General features: G+C 43.5%; 1 protein-coding gene across 2 annotated transcripts in view; it reads right to left on the reverse strand.

Moving 5' to 3' along the window:
* Window positions 1–18,692, reverse strand: part of FOXK1 (forkhead box K1) — a 57,871-nt gene extending 39,179 nt beyond the window's left edge. The window contains exon 1 of one of the 2 annotated variants that reach the window (XM_064461549.1): window positions 18,173–18,692. In XM_064461549.1, the coding sequence (XP_064317619.1) occupies window positions 18,173–18,558 (386 nt within the window). In that variant the 5' untranslated portion in view covers window positions 18,559–18,692. The remainder of the gene's footprint in view (window positions 1–18,172) is intronic. The other variant, XM_064461550.1, reaches the window with a different exon arrangement.
* Between the last annotated feature and the right edge of the window lie 1,554 nt (window positions 18,693–20,246).

The raw sequence follows: 20,246 nt of genomic DNA on the forward strand, positions 1-20,246 counted from the left end.
TGCAGATTTGTGACAGATTATAAAGAAAACAGAGCATGTAACCACAGACACAGATTTAAGCGTCACATGATCCAAACACTGCCTTCTCCTTTCAGAAAATGAAATGCAAGTCATTCATTTTGAGAAAAGCTCTGGTCTTTATCTGATAAATCAGATCAGCCACCATGATGATGCTCTAAAGCTGGAAATTTTCAAAAGTTCCTGAAACAGAAAAGTTACTTTTTTAAAAATTCAGCTTAATTATTTAAAACCCAAAGTCACTCAGCTGTATGCAAGAGGACCAAACAAAGACTGAAAATGTTTTCTGCATTCCAACAAGTGCTTCCCATGGCCCCGTACCCATGGCAATTCTCCCATAGCAACCAGCAGGTCACATCTGCAGGAGCACAAGTGGGTTTGTGGTCGTCTCGGATGGGATACACAGGCTCTGCATGCTGCAAAAGAAGTGCTTTTTAGTACCTTCATGCTTCTAGAGTTTATTCACTGATTGTCCTTGAGAAAAGCAAGCGCAGTAAGACAGCTGAATAAGGACAATGCTTCAGGAAAAATTAAAATTGCCATTTCTTTTTGTCACAGACAAGACCTTTTCCTTATGCTCCTTGCTACTGTTTAGCTGGAGCTGTACACATGGTAAAGGATTTTTCCCCTAATAAGAAGGCACCACAGGTTACCCTGGGATTTGCCTAACACTGCACATTACCATGCTTGAAACAAGGTTTCCAACATAGCCAGACAAGATTTCTGATGGGCAAAGAGCATGTGCAGGCAAGTGTATCTATTTAAAACAAACACTACCAGCAGCATCAGGCAAAACCACAACTTATGAATAGCTATGTCTCTTAAAAGCACCAAGTAAATTAGCTGTAATGAATGTTTCTATTGAGCTCAGTTGCACAGGGCTTCCCTTTCTGCCATTTCATCAAGGTTCAAACACACTGAGAAACACTTCCACAATCAGGCAGTTTTTCAGATAGGTATTTTGGCAAACTCCTTTGAAGGCAGCAATGTTCACAGGAAAGTTTGGGCAAACTCTGGGATTTCTTTCCCTGCCAGCACCATGCACACACACACAAGTTATTTTGTTTCTTCAGTGCCTCCAGTCTCTGCAGACATCCCACCTTGCAGTGCTGATCAACAGCAAGGTCACTAGCCCAGCCCAGGAAAAAGACAGTAAGTGAAACCAAGCCAAGCAGGTGGCAGAGGGGGAAGAGTGTAAACACCCCTAGGCTGATCAGGAAGGCTAAAAAGGGAAAGAAATACCAGAAGCCCAACCCAAAGAACATAAAAATGCTGGTTTGGTTCATGTATATCTTCTTTAAAAGTCCACAGGAGAAGATGAGCGCTTTTTTTTTTTTTGAGGCTCCGACAACTAGATGTTGAAAGCAAAACATTAGGAGAGTTTGTACTGCAAAACTATGCTGTAAAACTTCAGTCATTTTATTCTACACATCTTCCCTACAATTTCTTATCTAGCAAGCCTTTTAATTGCTGTCAGAGCTAACTGATAAATCGAGCAACATCACCAACACAAATGATGGCAGTTAATTTTTCATTCACATGAGAACATTCGAGGCTGTTTCATGCTAGAGAATTAGCAGTGAAGAATCAAGAGCTGTATTTTTATGTTTACACTCCTTACATTTCTTTAGTGTTCTGATTTTACTCTTTGAAAATTATTTGAGACATCAAGCACAGCTTCACTTGCACATTCTCCCTTTTCAGAAGCAAAGCACAAGGCAGGACACGAAAAACCAACAGATAAGATATTGTAGTTGCCATTTTTTCAGTAATGAAATACCACAACAAGGTCAAGGAATAAATTCAGAGTATCAAAACAGCATCTCATAGAAGCGCAGGAAAGAATATCACTGAAACTGCTGAGAAAGGTGTTTCAATCAGCTAATGGAGAGCCAGCAGGAATGGTAGGAGGTTTCCTCTGGAGTCACTGCCCTGCCTGGGAAGTTCATATTACAGATGGGTCTTTTCCAGATTCTACTATGCCCAACTGTGCAAGAGGAGTCTTACAGTAATCCTGCTGAGTCCAATGCCAAAAAACTTACCAGATGTTGCTCCAATCACCTACAGAAATCTACCAGAGCGCCAAGAGCCAGGAAAGTGCAGTTTCAAAAAAGACTTTTCTGAAACTTTTCCAGCAGAAACCACTGTAAGCCAGCTAGCAGTGTCTCTCTGTTCACTTTAATGCCTGCAGAAAGGCCAAGATATTCTTGAAATACCATTGTTATCACTACTTATTTACAAACTTGTTGGAACAGCAGTCAATCCACACCTGACTAGGAATGGATTCACTTATCTATTTAAAACACAGAAAACTCCAGCTGTAAACACTTACATTAAAATTAATCCAGAGTAATCATGACTATTATTTCCAGATGGATTATAAATATGTAAAATGATCTCAGGAACCAAGCCTTGGCATAATCAAAATAATATCATTAACTGGTTTTTATAACAAATCATTAAGGGAGGTTTTTGGTACTTGGGTCAGGGATTCTGTTAAAGCCCACCACAAAGACCACCTTGTTAAATATGTATGCTAAGACAACATGGTAGTTACTTGGTGCCCATCCACCAGGCACAGAGAAACAAAGAGGTGGTGCTATAATTGTACCTCACTTAGTTTCACATTTCAAAACATTGGAGTCAGCTTCAAAATATGTCATTCACTCCAAACCAGGAGTGCCAGGCACAGAGCTCGCTATCAGAAGACAAATTCCTCTTTCCCTTCTGAGCACTCCTATTCCTTTGAAAACAAGCAAGCTACAGTTCAGCAGCACACAGGGCAGCTTACATGGAGTACAGCCAGTATGAAGCATCGCAAGATCTAACTCAAGCCTGCCAAGGTGATAAACATCTGAGCCCAGGTCTTGCCTACACTCACTCGCAAAAATCAGATGTGATCTTACACCAGTTTAACTTAATCTGCAGCATCAGTGACATATGCCTTTTAATCAATATTGGTTGGAGTTTTTCTTTGTCTGATTATTTTTCTTTTTATTAAAGTCTCCCAAGGGTGAATTCCGGCCCCACTTGTACCACACCATTACAGAAGCTGCTCTGTTCCCTGGTATAGTCCTTGTTATAAACAACTTCATGTCTCTGAGCAAACTGTTAAGATACAGTGAACTTTTTTGTGTGTGTCATATGGTAAGCCACGTCTTAACCCAACACCACTGCCAGTCAATTAAAGTCTATCTCATTTATCATGCTTCTCAGTGTAATGATAATGGAGAAAAACTTTGCAGTTGCATTCCCAGGGATGTCAACAGCTATCTACCTGTGGAGAACATTTAGTAAGCTGTCCTTGAAGTCTAAAATTAACCATAAAGCTGCTGCTTATTTTGAAGTTTGGGAATAGGGTGGTGTTAAGTGTCAGAACAAGTCGCCTGACATCAAAAACTTGGTATGAAAGTCTGCCACTGAAGAAGTGGGCTGGCACAAAGAGCAGACGATGCTTTTATTTAGATGAGGTTGGCTGCCAGCACCAGAAAGTTTCACTATCAGCACTGCAGATGCCTGATATCATCTGTAACACACAGCCAAGCCTATTATGTTATTTTGTTGTGTGTGTGGTTGTATACATAAAAATAATGATAGTTAAGAGACTATATAACACACAACAGCCTGTGTACCACTACTGCTCTAATCAGCTATTCTAGCCTGTAGAGGTCTAGATCCTATCTTAAACATTTCTTCAACCAGCCAATTAATATTTGATCCTCAGAGAATATAAGTTATGTGCAATGTTTGTGTATCTGCCTGTCTCACTTATCGAGTCTCATAACTGCAAAAATCCCTTTCCATGTTATGCTGATCAATCTTAATTTTTTAGTATATTGTCAGCATTGCATTTTACTTTTTTTCCCTAAAGTCTGAAAATTATCAATATCTGTGGTTTTAAAATAAAACCCAACATGCCACATATAGGCTCCTTCAAAAGCTAAATAGCTGTTTAACACCCCCGGTTTGCAGGTAGCTAAGAGGCCAGGAAACGAATTGCTTTAGCTTCAGAAAAGATGTGGGGTTTGGGTTTTTTTTTCTTTAATGAACATACTCTCTAACTCTGATATTTCTATATTTTCATTTGAATTTATTTTCCTAAATAGTGCTCACCTCCCAATCTTCCATCTTGAACCTCCTTACCTTCCACATAACAGCACTGTCTTTTAAGGAGTACGTGTCTTTTCTAAAGGACCCCTGCTTAAAACTCCTGCAGGTCATAGCCCTATAAACACGTTTCAAAAGCCTGATCTCTCCCCTCAGAGGTGTGTAAGCCTCTCCGAGAGGAAAACAGCAGTCCCCTGCTCAAGAGCCAGAGGAAGGAGTGCATCACCTGCACACACTCCCTTGCTTGAGCCTTTACTGTACCGTACAAAGGAAAAAAGACTGTGCTGACAGGTATCAGCCCCTTGCCACTGTGCTTTTGAACAGCAGCCTGTCTGACACACCACAGCCGTTAGACAGATGCATGTACAACTTCAATAACATCACTATCAGCTGGAGGTAGACACAGATGACCAGCCAGCCACTCCCTCCTCCCAGCCTCCTGTATGTCAATAAATCTTAACCTGGCTGTTTGAGCAATGTTTAATCATAAACAGTTTTGAATATGCTCCAGAATATAAACAAAGGTGAGTAACTGAGTGTCCAGTACTGAGAATCACTTGCCACTGAACCAGGTAACAGGGAGCAGAGAAACAAGGAACTGCCAAGGAACAGAATGCAAGCACCTGGTGTTCATTTAAAACCACCACCATGCAACAACGTTAAAGTATCCAGAACTGTGACCACAGAAGGATTTCAAGGACTAAATGCATTAACATTCTTGGTTCTCTTAAAAACCAACAAAAAAAAGAAAAGTTAAATTGCTTAGAACACCCACTTAGATGCATAGAAATAAACTACCCTCATTGATCTCATCCACTGCCATTTACAATGCAGTCATCTTGATTCCCTTCTGTTTTGCTAATCAAGCTAAAATTAACTCCTCTCCTCCTGCTTACTGCACATGCTAGCACTACGAAAATCAACACAGGGGCAGGATCAATTGTCTCTCTCCACAATCGCAGCCCACCTTCCTTATGTGGTAAATGTATATTTAGCACCTACAGGACCTCTCATGGGATTTCAACTGCATTCATCATGGGGCTGGATAGGTGCTTAGACTGTACAACAGAGTAAGTACCTCTTATAAACCTAGCTCTAGTACTTCTGAACACCTCCTAGTCATTATTGGCCTCTGTGGGCCTCTGTAAAATAGGCTGCATGAAAGTGGGGATTTTAGTTTGTTAAGTCAGTATCCATCTGAGCACGAACCAGCAGTGTGCCCAGGTGACCAAGAAGGCCAACAGCATCCTGGCTCTTGTCAGCAATAGTGTGGCCAGCAGGAGCAGGGCAGTGATTGTGCCCCTGTGCTCGGCACTGGTAAGGCTGCACCTCAAATACTGTGTCCAGTTTTGGGCCCCTCAGGACAAGAAGGACCTTAAGGTGCTGGAGCATGTCCAGGGAAGGGCAACAGAGCTGGGGAAGGGTCTGGAGAACAAGTGTGATGGGGCGTGGCTGAGGGAGCTGGGGGTGTTTAGCCTGGAGAAGAGGAGGCCAAGGGGAGACCTTATCGCTCTCTACAACTACCTGAAAGGACGTTATAGTGAGGTGGGGGTTGGTCTCTTCTGCCAGGTTACTAGTGATAGGATGAGAGGAAACGTCCTCAAGTTGCACCAGGGGAGGTTTAGATTAGGTATTAGGAAAAATTTCTTCACTGAAAGAGTGGTCAGGCATTGGAACAGGCTGCCCAGAGAGGCGGCAGAGTCACCATCCCTGGAGGTGTTCATAAAATGTGTAGACGTGGCACTTCAGGATATGGTTTAGGAGGCCTGGGGGTGCTGGGTTGCCGGTTGGACTTGATGATTCTAGAGGTCTTTTCCAACCTTAATAGCTCTATGATCTTAGAAGAACTGATATCATACTTGTCACTCCTGCTTTGACAGAGTGAAGATGTGTCCTAAGCCAGCATTTCCACAAAGCCCTGGAGGACTCTTCATCAGCATGGCACTTAGTCAAGTTTGGTGCATCTTCAGGGGACACAGAAATTCATTTTGTATGGTTGCCACTCTGACAAGATGGGCAAAAAAAAAATACATACCATATCTTAGTGTTCAGTTTTAAAGCAGTTCCATTTTATATCCTAATGTGATGTTTCAAAGGAAAAAAGCCAAATCAAGATGAAATCCCATCCCTACCAGATAATACCCATTAAACAAAGCTAAAATGCAGATCAAATTGGCAGAACTATAGAGTGGAACAGAAACTTAAAAGAAAAAAAGCACTCTGTGGAGATAAATATTCTTCAAGCATGTGTCTGACAGCAGCCAAGGTTTTACGCTGTTAAAAAATACAATACACACTACAGTGACAAACAAGGTTATTCCATCCACCCCCATGCTAGCTTGCTGCCCCACTAAGTTAAATCAAGCACACAATGAAAAGCAACTTGTATGAAACAAAGTAGGATGATACTTATTTCTATATTCTGCTGTTACCACCCTTGTCCTACACCTATCCTTCATGAGGCAGTGGCAAACTCTCCACTGTAACAGCAGACACTGCATGCAGTCTTGGATCAGGAGTGAATTTTGCTCAGCCCTTGCCAAAGGCTCACAGGCACGATGCCTCTCACCTTCCTGTAGGGCTTCTCACATCCCACTTTCTCCAGTCCTAGGGGAGTACTGCCAAACCACAGCTCTCGGCCCCAGTGACAACACGCAGCCCCTGGCTGCTTCAGGACCCCCGGACCATGGGTATTCTGACAGCATCAGGCAGTAAGCAATCATTCTGACATTCGGTTTGTTTTTGGAAGATGTCACAGAAATGGCAAATACTAGCTCCAACATACACATTTGCCCACAGTGTTTCTGTGCCAGAAGAGGCTCCCTAGCCCCCATGACTTGCTGAGTTTTTCCTCCCTCCAAGACAAACCTTAATATAAGACCCTAAGTCTGGCTCCATTCTACCACAGCAGAGACCACAAGAAGTGACTCAGCAGAGCATCGCCACCACCAGCATTTCTCACTCCTTCCCTGCTTCTGCGAAATTCAAGAACATTTCTGAGATGCTTTCCAAGCCTCTGCTGCTCACACTGATCTTGGTTAAAATGAAAAAGGTCAATATTAACTATTTTCCTTCTTTGCTCATCTTGGCAGAAACACTCAACTAAGCATGTTTCTCCCTCAATCATAAACCACAATTAACACCTACCTCAGTGCCAAAAAAAGCCCCACCTGCACCCACGCTCTGGGGAACTTCCCTATAACAGCTTCTACAGAGAGTTCTGTTTTCAATAAGAAATTAAGCAGTACACCGAAATTAAATACATAGTGACAGCATGGAACTAACTGCAGTGCCAGAGTTGGCCTCTACAAGTAGCATTGGTTATTCATCTCCATACCCAACTCAAAAGCAAGCATTTTAAAACTTTGTTCAACTGCCGGGGAATTTCCAGCTTGCCACAGATCCTGCTCCTCTCACCACAGCAATCTGGCCACGGCTGCCACAGGCAAAAATAAAACTTCGATTCTACCCCTATTTTCATCCTACCTCCCACCTTCTTGGAAAGATTCTTCCTTTATTACAAGTATCCAGAGGCTCGGGAAATTTTTATACCCTGGAGAAGGAGGAGAAACTAACTGTTTGAAAAGATCAGTTCATAAAGTCTCCTAATAACCATCAGAGAGGCACTTGTTTCAGCATCTTTGTTGGATACACTACAGCAGTTTAATTCTCATGTAAATCTCATTTGCAATGCCATCAACTTTCTTCTAATGGGCTATTCATCATTGTACGGTTTGCCTTCAAGGAGCCAGCCCACCTCCTTGAAAGGTCTCACAAGCCACCTAGACAACTTGCCCTTGAGCTCTAAGGAACTATCTATAAACACATTAGCAGAGGCTGTGCAAAACAAAATAACCTCTGTAAAGCTCAGGAAAAGATCCTAATTCCCACATACATATGCCAGAAAAAGCTTGCATACGGGATGTTACTAACCTTTCAATTCAATCAGACTCTCTAAGAGGGCTCTAACACGCAGAGCAGGACTATGATGTATTTTCCTTTGAGGCTGGCTCAGTTCATTTAGAAAGTGATTTGAAAGTGCTAATGTACTATTTATGTACATTACAAAAAACGATCCATATGGAGTCAGGCTCTGCAAAATGTTCACTCAAGTCCGTTCCACTCCCTCTGAAGACATTTCACAATCCATTCAATACCCACTAAAGGAAGCCAGGATTAGTGTTTTAAAGGCAGCTCCGAGGGTAATCTAAATGTTTTAAAGGCTAACATCTTCTGGGCTCACAGTCAAGTAAATGTTTGGGCTACATAGAGTATCTCTCACACAAATGTCTACAAAGTGACATCCACCTGCAGCCTCCAAAAACTGAAAATAAAGGTTAGAAGATAATCCCAGACACAACCTTCCTTCCTTCTGAAGGGAGGGAAAAGGAAACAATTTCACTGTGATTCAGGAGAAGGAGAAAATGTACTGGATTGGTTTGTGAAACACGACCTAGCAGGACATGGCTAAGATTGCAAACAATGTAAAACAATCCCAAGGCTATTAAGGTATTTTAAATTTTGCCAGCATATACAGCTGTGCTGAGGGTTTTCTTCCTTGCAAGGAGTTTAACCAACTAAAGTGACAACGACTCTTACAAAATGGCAGCACATAGGTAAGCCGCTGCCACAGTGGTTTCATTAGTTTTAAATCAGAAAACTTTAGAGAGTTAACTTGTCGCATTACTGGCATTTTCTAATGCTCCCTTTCCTTTGCTTCAGTATAGTATATGGAATTAGGGAAACATTTTACTTTAATAGATATATCTTACCTGGAAGCTTCATACAAACTTCACAGTCTGCAATATCAGCTTTTTGAGGAACAGAGTTCTACCCCTTCTCTGCTACAGTTTTGTTTTTGTTTTTTTTAAATAAGAATTTCATACTTCCAATACTATCTGGAGGAGCATGAAGCAGGGTGAAATTGTGAAGAAACTGTGAACCACTTGAAGAGGATGCACCCACTTGTCACCAAGAGACCTCAGATTCAGAATCACTGTCCATCAAAACAATTCTGTTTCCCAACTTTGTTCTGTGGCTTTGTTTGCAGTGAAGCACTGATCTGGGACACTCAAATGTAGACATATCACGTGCAAGTCTAAACTACTTGATTGCACCTATTTCTAACAGCTATTTTGCATATGCCTTGTTTACATAAAATACAAAAAAATGCTAGCAACACTTTTATTGAACCACTACACATTAGGAATTTTCTCCTAAGAATTCCTATGCCTGAAGAAAGCTTCAGTGCTTGCCTTAATATTCCATAAAGACATTAGCAGCAAAGCACATGTCAGCTTTTGACTTCCTTTGCAGGTCTTCACAGTGCTAAAGCAGTTTCATTACAGCTTGTCTCATTAGACAGTGTCTGAGGGAGACATTGTAGAAGAGGGTTAGTAATTATACAGCTGAATGGACAAGACAGAAGGAGGCAAAGCCACCCAATTGCCAGGCTTGTTGACAGTCAACACCCCTTTACGCACTGTGGGCAGGCAGCCAATCCAAGGTACACCACATTACGCAAGCCATTGAACAATTAAAAAAAGAAAAAGATCAATAAGTAAATAGCAGTCAGCACATCTCCCACACCATGAGTCTACCCTTACTAGTCTGGGCTACACCTCAAACTGAATATGAAAAGCAAAAAGTTTTTGGTCTACCCATCAGGTGGAAACAAAATTTGCTGTCTGTGTCTAGTCCTTTTCTCATCCCACACGATCAGGATTTTGAGAGTTTAAAAGTCCATAGTTCTTATGCCCTCGAGAGAAGAAAGGCCTTAAGTTGCTCAAGAACAATTCCTTTAGCAAGTGAACAAACTGGCTCTGCAGGGAGTCCAGTCCTGCTTAGTCAAAATGTTGGTGGCTTCTGTATGTGGCCTTAAGGAAGATAGAAGATTAAAACAGTTTGTGTGGGAAGACTTCCCAAGGCACTCTTTAAAGTGGCATGAAGCAGAAAGAAGGGGTACAGCTATAATGTTACATTCCAGAGAGAAGGGGAAGCATGGCCTTTTCTACAGTGCTTAGACCACATCTGCAAGGTTTTGTCTCCTCATTCTGTTCTAAAAGATGCAGTGGATTGTACTTGTACATAAGAACAGTCTCTTATGCTAGAAGGTTCTTGACACAGGATAAAAAGTGGTAACAGTGTGCTTGAAGTTTTCTTCCACTTATCCTCTTATCCTAATCACACAGTATCTATTGACAGAACCAGACAAAGACTGTCCACCTTTGCTCCCTCAGCTAAGGCAGAGCTCCCAATTAATTTCTACATGATTTCTCCCAAACTGTCAAGATGTCCTCAAACAGCATGCAAATTACATATCTGGTACATTTAAAGGAGGGAGGAAAACCACCAAAGTAAATCACGCATACACAACAAATGACAACCCAAGAAATTAAACTCGCTTTTAAATTACTAAAAATAGATTGGGTAGAGACGGAAGGGACTATCAATCAAATCTCACTTAGAGTTGCTGAATATTCAAAGAACAGGCTTCTAATAGAGCACTCTCTAAAGACTGCTTGAAAATTTTATGATAAAAATGCACGAGGACATGAAAAAACAAGCAGTAGGGTAACAAAGCAAAATACACAAGACAGCCGTGGATACTGAGTATTAATTAGGCCATTAAGATCCTTAAATGTTTTACTGTCCAATAAAATATGTATTTCATAACAATTAAGTGCCATGCAGAAGGAACACACACATGCATTTTATGGAGCTGTTCTGAAGAAACTGAAGATGTGAATTACTAGCAAAAAATATTTGTGGACAAGAGTGAATAGACATTAGTAAAATTGTATCCGTACTATGAAAACAAAGAATATACTATCAGATAGAAATTTTCACTCACATTTACCTGAGTCATCTGCTCTATAAGCATCTCAATCTGCTTTTCTACAGAGCCTGCAGCCAACTGAAATAGGGAGACTTATAAATACTTGAAAATACTATTCACTGATTAATTCTGAATTATTGACAGAAGTAAATGCATTAAGACCACATAATAATTTGTACTCACAATTAGTCGATTAACCAAGTCTAGAAGTACATTAAGATGTCTTTTCATAGCCCATGTTCAGCAGAGAAAAACTGCTTCAACTTTTTAATCTTACATATTTGTTCAAAACATCACTGCAAACCATCCAGCTCCCCATGTTTCTTGGTGTCGATCTTCCAGTCTGGTACATCACGGCCCACCAGCCACTTCAGATACATAAACCAACATTTAAAAGCTACCTAAATTTACCTGCCAGAAAGCACTGTGCAAGCTCAGCAGTCTTCTTACAGCGTTCACTGCCTCTCCTAGACCTATGCAATTGTAAGACAACAAAGACCTTAACCACCCAATACACTGTGGGCTAAGCTCTACAGCATATTTAGCTTTCACACTTTTTTTTTGTTGTTGCTGTTTTGAAGTAGTAATCCTGAAGTGGATTTCCTAGCATGAGTCTGCAACCTTAGGAAAGCCTCAGAAAACTGCTAGATGCATGGGGACCGAACCCAAAAAGCTAAAACAAAGCTGGTGTTAGGTATGGCTACCTGTGAGAGAGGCTTCTGTGCTCTGGACTGCTATTAAGAAAAAGCAGAGGAAAGAATCTACGCTAAAAGCAAATGAGAGCGCTCCTCTCCCTTTTCATTAACATCACCAGCTCAAAAGCACTGATTTTTCTTTTTTTAAGCCACATTTCCACTCAGATTGGGAAGGGATAACTGGCTTATCCACATCTAATCAGCAGTAAGGTGAAGCTTGGTGTTAACAATTTCTGGTTATGGTGCCCCTTGGCTGTGACTGCAAGCACCCAGACACTGCCTGCTGAGACACTTACTAGAGCTAGAAGGAGCTCAAAATAAATTAGCACACGCCAAAAGAATCGATCTGGAGCTGAGTGCTAGCAAAGATCCACCCTGAATAAGAAAAGCCAGCTGGAGGTAACAGTCAAATCCCTAACAGTGTTTTTTCAAGCACCTAAGCAGTCTATATCCCTTTTGTTACCCCACAGTATCGGGTGCAACCCCCTCAAACCACACAGTTGAACACACTTGCCAAGCTCCACACTCTGCAATTGCTGCAAAAACTGTCAATAGCAGATGCTAATTACTACACATGGATCAGTAACAAGACTTCATTTGCATGGCATAAGTAGCAAATTCAAGTAGTTTCCTGTTCTTCACCAACATCCTGTTGCCACATCTACTCCTCCAGGAAACTGCAACACTGAGCAAGAGAATTTGGCATCCCACAGAACAGTTCTGACACCAAATGGCTATCAGAGCAGTTACTAAAAGCTTGCTTACAAAGAAAACAATCACATTACTCTGTCATTTATGCTTACAGTTATTCAGTGCAAGATTGCATGTCCCATTTTCTACGGGGGTGGGGGGGAAATAATAATTGTTTAGATTTGTTACCAGAAGTCAAAACAGACACTGTGCAGTGAGGATGCTCACACAGCTGGCACCAAACTAACTAGGATATGAATTACTACAGATTTTGTCATTTTTATTCCTGTTTTTGTAAAAGCAAAACACTCTCACACTCATTCATCGCCTAGATTTATATAAAAACACAATAGTACCAACTGGAAGAATCCCACAGTCAAAGCATATGTCATGATTAAGAGTTTGCTAACACAAAGGAGTTACACCGGCACAACTCGAATCTACGTTTAAGCCTGTATAGCTGAGACTCTGCACAAGAGTGTACAAGACAAGTGTAGCATGTTCTGGTTAAATTAATCTTTTCATAATCAACACATCAGCTAAACTGAACCAAGCTTGGTTTAAAAGAATACATAAGAAAACATACACTGAGTTTTGCATAGCATTAGTTTATATTCACCACCCGACTTACAGTACAGCTATTTTTGAATCAACAAATCAAGTAGTTTCACATAATGAGAAAAACTTTCCTTAAACATTTAATACAACCCATGACAAATTGGGCTGCTTAGCCAGAAATTATTACTTGACATAAATTCCATAATTAAAAATCAAGTAATCCTTTATCACCATCTTGCCGTGCAACAAAAAAAACCTGTTCTCAAAGACAGTCTTTGAACTCAAATAAGAGCATGAAAAATATAAGACGAAGCACTAAGACAGCAAGTCTTTAAAGAGTTTCTAGTGAGAGTAAAACCACCATCCACAAGCTGAAGCAAACGATGCATTTCAAACAAAAAAAAAATGATTGCAAAAGCAGATTATGTAATATTTAAGAAGTAAAACTACACGAGGAGTTAGAGTCAACATATATGCAGCGTTTCAGAAACAACTAGTTCTGTAGTCGTGGTTATGTGGTCAAAGCATTTCCTTAGTATGTGTACATACGGCTTGCAGTTCCCTCCGAGATGTAAGGATACCCGCACTCATACACACCATGATGGCATCATTCTAACCACAAGAATCGAGTCCAAGTGGTTAGTGAGGTCATCAAAACACCGTGATGCACTGTGTATATCTCAATTTTTCTAGATTGTATAAATTTTTTTTTTACTTAATGCCTCAAGTTACTGGCTAACAGACTGTACAATCTCCTTCGAAAGGGAAATGAAAAGACTGTTGGATTTAGGTCTCAATTTTCTGCTTGGTTACTAAATCCCAGTTGCAGAGACACCCCCACTACCCAAACACTGAAGTGAACTTGCGTACTCACTCTACAGAAAGATGAACGCAGGCATAAAATTTTGCAGGATCAGCACCTTGATATGTGCTCAGAGTACTGGACTATTTATTTTTGTCAAGTTTATTAAGTGCCTAGGAAAATCCCATTATAAATAAAGCAGCATGCTCCTAATAAAATTTCACATGCACAGTAAGTTTTCAATTTATAATGAGGCTTATATACATTTTTTTATTTTAACTCCATGTTTTAATTTAATTTCATGCATCCATATACTTCCCTTGGTTTTTATGCTCATACTAAAAAGACTCCTCCATTTATTTCTTCTATTTCCTTAATACTAGAAGAACTACAGATTTTTAGAAAACCTTATTTTTATGCATAGAAATCTCATATTGAAAGTATGCATTTACACTGCAAAACACAAACTTCAAGCACCGTTAATAGCACCACTGCAAAATACAAAATGGTCACAGAAGCAATAAGCAAATATCCCATGAAACATTCACAGGCAAGCACCGTTTTCCAACCTATTGAGCTCCCAGTTCAGAAAGCTCAAGTGCTATTATCAGGCTACGCTCAATCAACATTTGCAGTTTTTAGTCAACAGAACTTTTGTACACAGAAGCATTCGAAAACCTGACCCATAGCTGCTTAAAATTCAGGTTAGCAAGCTTAACTTTCAACTGTTTCGGTTCCTTTGGTTCAGGGAGGGAGGGAGCTTATTTTAGTTACTGGAAGTCTCTAACTTGTTATTGTCACTTTTCAAAATTGAGTCAATTTTGAAGATAAAGAAAAAAGTAATAATTCAGCATTAACCTGATCCTGTAAACACCTGATTACACTGTAAATTTGAAAAAATTACAGTCTTCAGCAGGAAAAAGTACTCCAGCTAATGGCTCCTGCTATATCTTATGTTTTTGCTTTTATCAATAGTTTGAAAAATGTTGTGCATATCCTACTCGTGGTCTTGAGTTTCTCTCTCTTTTATTAATAGAAAAATATCCTGATATTAATCCACAGATTTCCAGTTTCCACTAGCACAGCTAAAAGTTTCCAGCAATCCTTAATTTGATTTAAAGTACTCATTTTTGATGTAAGTACTTCCATAATTTCATCTTGATTTATATTTGTAATGCCTACTGTAGTGTGGCACTCATGTTAATTAAATAGATTAAGGGGTCTTCGGCTGTACTGCAGGCCCTCCACTCTTCTACCCACTTCGTTTCTAACTGTCATTAACCTCTAGGAAATGCCCTCCTTGTTGGTCATTATTGTTTAATTATACTTCACAGTTATGTCATCAAATCTGTGAAATATAATCTTCCATAACAACACAGCTGTGAAATATGATACTCCCACCCAGCAGTGAAATTCTGATTACAGCAGATTATACATACACATGATGTCGATGGAGGAAGTGATATGAAGCTTTTCAAAGGGCCTTGATTTTGAACAGGTATTGTGTTCAGAGGTACATACAGTCTTCGAGAAAGGTCTCGGAAACTCTTCCTCTTTCCTCCCTCCTCATCCCTCCTGACAAAATCTTCCACAAAATTTAGGAAAAACTACTTCTAAACTTAGAAGAGGACTTATAACAGAGAAGTTTTATACAGAAAAAGTGAAGCAAGAAGAAACCTCAGAAACAGAATCTATGAGTCCAGGATCTATTTTTTTAACAAATAGTATGAATTACATCTGAAAGACACTATTTTTCCTGGATCCCTCTGCTTCCATTCATGATCTCATGGTGCACAAGCATCTCCTTTGCTTGTAGTATAACAGCAGCAGTGACTGCATTGGTCCAAAAGAAACCGGACTTTACATATTTCTGCTATACTTTATGTGTGGGGGGGCAGGGGGAAGAAGGAAGGGGACACAACTATTCATACAACTGCTTCTTAGATTACCAGCAAGAGCTCCCCACAAGGGCCTCCCATCTAAATTAGAATGGCCATTAATTCCTGAAATTTAACATGAACTGTATATTCTGCTAGTACATGGAGAAGGTGTAGCTGTATCAAACAGGGCAGCAGTGTTACCATAAAATAATATTTGGTAAAAACAGTGGTTTGTACTGTGAAGTCTGGGTACTACGACCCGCCTTCACTTTGTCCTACTTTTGGCAACACTAGTTGGCTAGCAGGAAGCATACAGGCTTCTCTACAGAAAAGAAGCGGCACCAACTAGTGCTGTTTTGTTTACTGAAGCGGGGGATACTTGTGTATGTACGTGTAGAGGGGGTGACTGGGAGGGAATTGCCTGATTTTGAGAGTGGAGGTAACAGTGGACTGGAGAACAGTTTAAAGCCTCAATCAAGACTGTGCATACCAAGCTTCAACAGGGTATTTTTTTCCCCTGGTCTGGGTTACAAACCCTTGACTGGCCAGTAGAAGGCAAGGAGTTGTTTACCTGATAGAAGCAAGGGGGCAAATTCCTACAGATTGATGCGAAACTTTTTCCTACTCGGCAACTCAGAAAGGGAGGAGCATCAAGTTTATTTATGTAGCTCAAACAGCGGCCAAGCAAAGAGGATGCCTTATTGTGCAGAGTTCATAACCGTACATTAAACTCCACCCTTTAAAGCAATGAAGAAGGAAAATTGCCATTCCCCATCCAGGAGTCACGAGCAAATGGAAGGGGAGAGAAATAAGCAACCAAGCTGCTGCTTGAGAGAGTTTTCGAGCACAATGCTTATGATTAACCGGCTGAAGAAACAGAATGACGGGAGGAGAGAGCTCACACAGATAAACCCAGAGCCAGACGGAGTGACAACAGAAATGCCCTGGGCTTTAGGTGGTCTTGTTTTACATAGCAAGATTAATTAAACAGACACTAAAAGACGTATCTTTTAGAAAATGAAACATGTTACAAACCAAAACGCCTCAGAGGGCAAGCAGCTAGGGAGTTATAACTAAATTACTAAGTACAAAATGAAGCAGCCTGCAGAGGAAATGAGTAATTAAAACACCCTCCCCTAAGCAACAGGCTGGCAAGACAGGGATAACTCCAGGACCCTGGTGCTGGAGGTGAACGGTACCAAAGCCAAAAACTGCCAGATGAAAACAGATGTTTTATACAAACAACAAAAAGCCTAGTGGAACATCATAAAAAACCCAATCTCCTGCCTTTACAGTGTGTTTTCACTCAGAGATGGCATTAGACACGGTCTGTCTGGTACGACCTGAAGAGATGCATGCAGGAATTACATCACCCACCACTACCACGCTGCCGCCCCTGGGGTGAAGCACTGCAGTCGTTGGACAGTGCTCAGCAACCATAAACAATGTTTTCAAAGGAAGAAAATTATTAACATCAACCTCATTCTTCTTTCTGCAAGAGAGTTCATCTAAAACACAGCACAAGACAACCACCTCCCTGCTAGCACAGAAAACCCTTCTGCAGCCCTCTCCCCTTCCTCAATGAAGCAAAGACACCTTGGGTGACCGCTCACTGGGGGTCCTGGTGAGCACATCACCCTTGGCCTGGCTTGAGTCCCTCTTTTTTTCTGTTGCCCCAGAGAGACACCAGGAACAACACCCAACTTACCAACCCTAAAATAAGCACTCTGCCAAAGCGGTTTTCCAACTTTTTTCCACTAAACCTTTTCCAGGGAAGACAAGCCTTGGGTGTAGCAAGTTTAAGTCCACTGACAAGAGTCCTTCTTCTCTCATTTATCTTTTGGAAACCTCTCAAGCGCCACCAGTTGAACAGGAGGCTGTTGGCAGGCAGGCATGGGGGATGATGACCATAGGGGGCCAGCCCACTGCAGAGGGTGAGGGGCTCACACTTCTTCCCCAGACACAGTTCCCTCAGAGCAAGAGGCTCCAGCCCTGATGAACATCATACCCCTCTCGGTCATGACAGCCGCAAGGCCAGTAAGGTGAGGACATCTCCTCTTGATATTGAGATGGATCCACTGCCTGGTCACCAGGAACATATCCCTCACCACCACCTCCAGCTCTCCACCGGGTGAGGGTCCCTCACCCACTGTGACCAACTCACCACCCCCTCTGTGGTCTGGGGAGAGCCTCAAGGCCACCTTCTTCAGAGGCAGTTCCTCACCCTCCCCTCAGGCCCTCTGTGGGCAGGGGTACCCCTCACTGTCCCCTTCACCAGAAATGGCCCCTCGCCATCACCTCGGGCCCTTCTCCTGGCAGACCCAGCTGCCCTCCGCGGGACACGGGCGCCTCAGGGTCTCCTCGGTGGGGCCGAGGGACCCCTCGCCGACCCTTCCTCCCCGGAGGCCCCTCTCCTCCCAGACTCACGACCCCTCCCCGGGACGGAGGGGTCCCTCTCCGGCCCCTCGGGCCCTTCCCCTGCTCTCTCCCCGCAGGCCGCGGGCTCCCCCTCTCTCTCCGGAGCGGGCCCAGCCCCTGCGGTGCCGCCGCCCCCGCGCCCCCGGCCCGCCTCGGCGGCACTCACTGCGGCGGGAGCTGCAGGGCCGGGCCGCCGCGGCGCTGGAAGGCGCCGTCCACGAAGACGCCGTTCTTGCCGAGGCAGCGCAGGTAGAAGTGCGGCTCCTGGAAGCTGAGCTGCAGGTGCCGCCGGGAGATGAAGCTGGAGTGCCCCATGTTGACGTCCACCGAGCCCTGCGAGGAGTTGCGGCCTATGGTGACGGCCGGCTGCCGCATGAGGAACTCGAACTCGCGGCCCTGCAGCCGAGCCAGCACCGGGCCGGCGGAGGCGGCGGCGGGCGGCGCGGCCGGGGGCGGCGGCCCGGGAGGGGGCGCCGCGGCGGGGCTGCAGGGCGCCGAGCGCAGCGCCAGCAGAGCCCGCGCCCCGCTGCTGTCCTCCCCGACTTCGGCCATGTTCCCAGGCAGGGAGCGAGCCAGCGTGCCGGCCTCCGGGGCGGAGCCGGCGGGGCGGGAAGCGGGGCGGAGCGGGAGAGGAGGCGAGCCGTGCCTAGCCCGCCGCCGCCGCCGCCTTGTCGTTCCTCCCCGGCAGCACCGCCGGGCCCGGCCGCTCCGCTGCGATTTATGGCGCGGGGCGGGGGCTGGCAGCGCCGGGCTCGGCGGGGGCGCGGCGCCGCCTGCAGGCCCGGGCGGGCCGGCCCCGTTCGTGGGGCAGGTGCTGAGGGAGCGACCCGCGCTGAGGGGGCTCCCGCCACCTCGCCCCTGCGTCTGGCAGAAAACTGCCTTTCTGCCGGGGCCGTGAGTTGAATCGCCTCACAACCTGCCCCACCCCCAAACCGTCCCCGCTCGGGGCCTCCCCCGGGAGCGGCCCGCGTTTCGGTACAGGCCTCCCGTGTTCCCAGACGGAGTCGTGCGGGGTGAGGCGGCCTTTCCTTGCCGCTTCATGTCGTTCCACCAAAACCCCACCGCAGCGTTAGGCGGGGATTTGGTCGGAACACGATTTTACTAACCCCGGACTGCTTGCAAAGGCTTGCCAAAGGGGGGGGATTCATCCAGATACACAAAGGTGTGGGTTTAAAATACTGTTAAGTGTATTAACACTTTTTATACTTATATAGTTTTCCTATACCTGTACTTATATACATGTACATACTCATATAGTGTTTTTATGCTTATATAGTCCTTCATTATAAGGGAGCGTGTGTAGGCTGCTTAGCTTGCATGACATAATTTCTTACTTCCAATTACTTTTTAATATTTTTTTCCACAGAGTTAATTATATTATATGTTACTTACATGAATGATAAAGGTCATGTACTTTGCAACAACGGCATGTATGTGGATCATGTATACTCCGTACTGGCTAGATTATCCAAATTAAACAGGTAAAACTTTCCTGTATAGGCAAGCAGGTGATACTTTGCAAAATCCTGAATTGTTAAGTAACCAGAAAACATAATGAATTTGAAAATCTTGGGAGAGGGAGCAGCCGTAATTGCTTATTGCTTCGGCTCATGTGGGGAATGTGGCAGCTCGTAGCGAAGCTGCTCAACAGCTTAGAGAAGATTGGGGGGGGGAAAAATCCCATAACCGGTCAAAAGTGCAAGAGCAAATTTCAGCTGTGAAGTCTGTAATTAAACAAGCTGGAATTCGTCCAGGACTACAAGGTTAACATCCAAGTTCCTGGAACATCTTCCTTGAGATGCTTAATGACTGCAGAGCAACTGGGACCTGAGCTAGACGTCTCACCCGAGACGTCATCTTCAGTAAGAGTGCTCTTTGCCACTACAGTTCAATACCAACCGAAAGGAGGAAAGACAAGTACTGTCTAACAAAACACTGATACTTCTTCCTATGCAGCAGCGTCTGCTCTCCAGCGAGACTCAGCCAAGCCAGGCACAGCAAAAGGTTGCATTCCCAGGGCAATAGAGGGAGGAAAGGCATCCCTGGAGGGGGCATGAGAAGGAGGGAGATGGACACAAGAAGTGGCCGCTCTGGAGGCCTGGAATTAAATTACAGCAGAAATAGTGCTCTCAGATGGCGAGGAACAAATAAGTGGGGTCATGGCACACAGCAGCGGCATAACCTGGGCCCCAGTGGGGAGCTGCTCTGCTCACACTTGTCTGCCTGAGCTCCCCTCCTGC

The sequence above is a fragment of the Phalacrocorax carbo genome, chromosome 10 (assembly GCF_963921805.1).
Source record: "Phalacrocorax carbo chromosome 10, bPhaCar2.1, whole genome shotgun sequence".
NCBI lineage: Eukaryota > Metazoa > Chordata > Aves > Suliformes > Phalacrocoracidae > Phalacrocorax > Phalacrocorax carbo.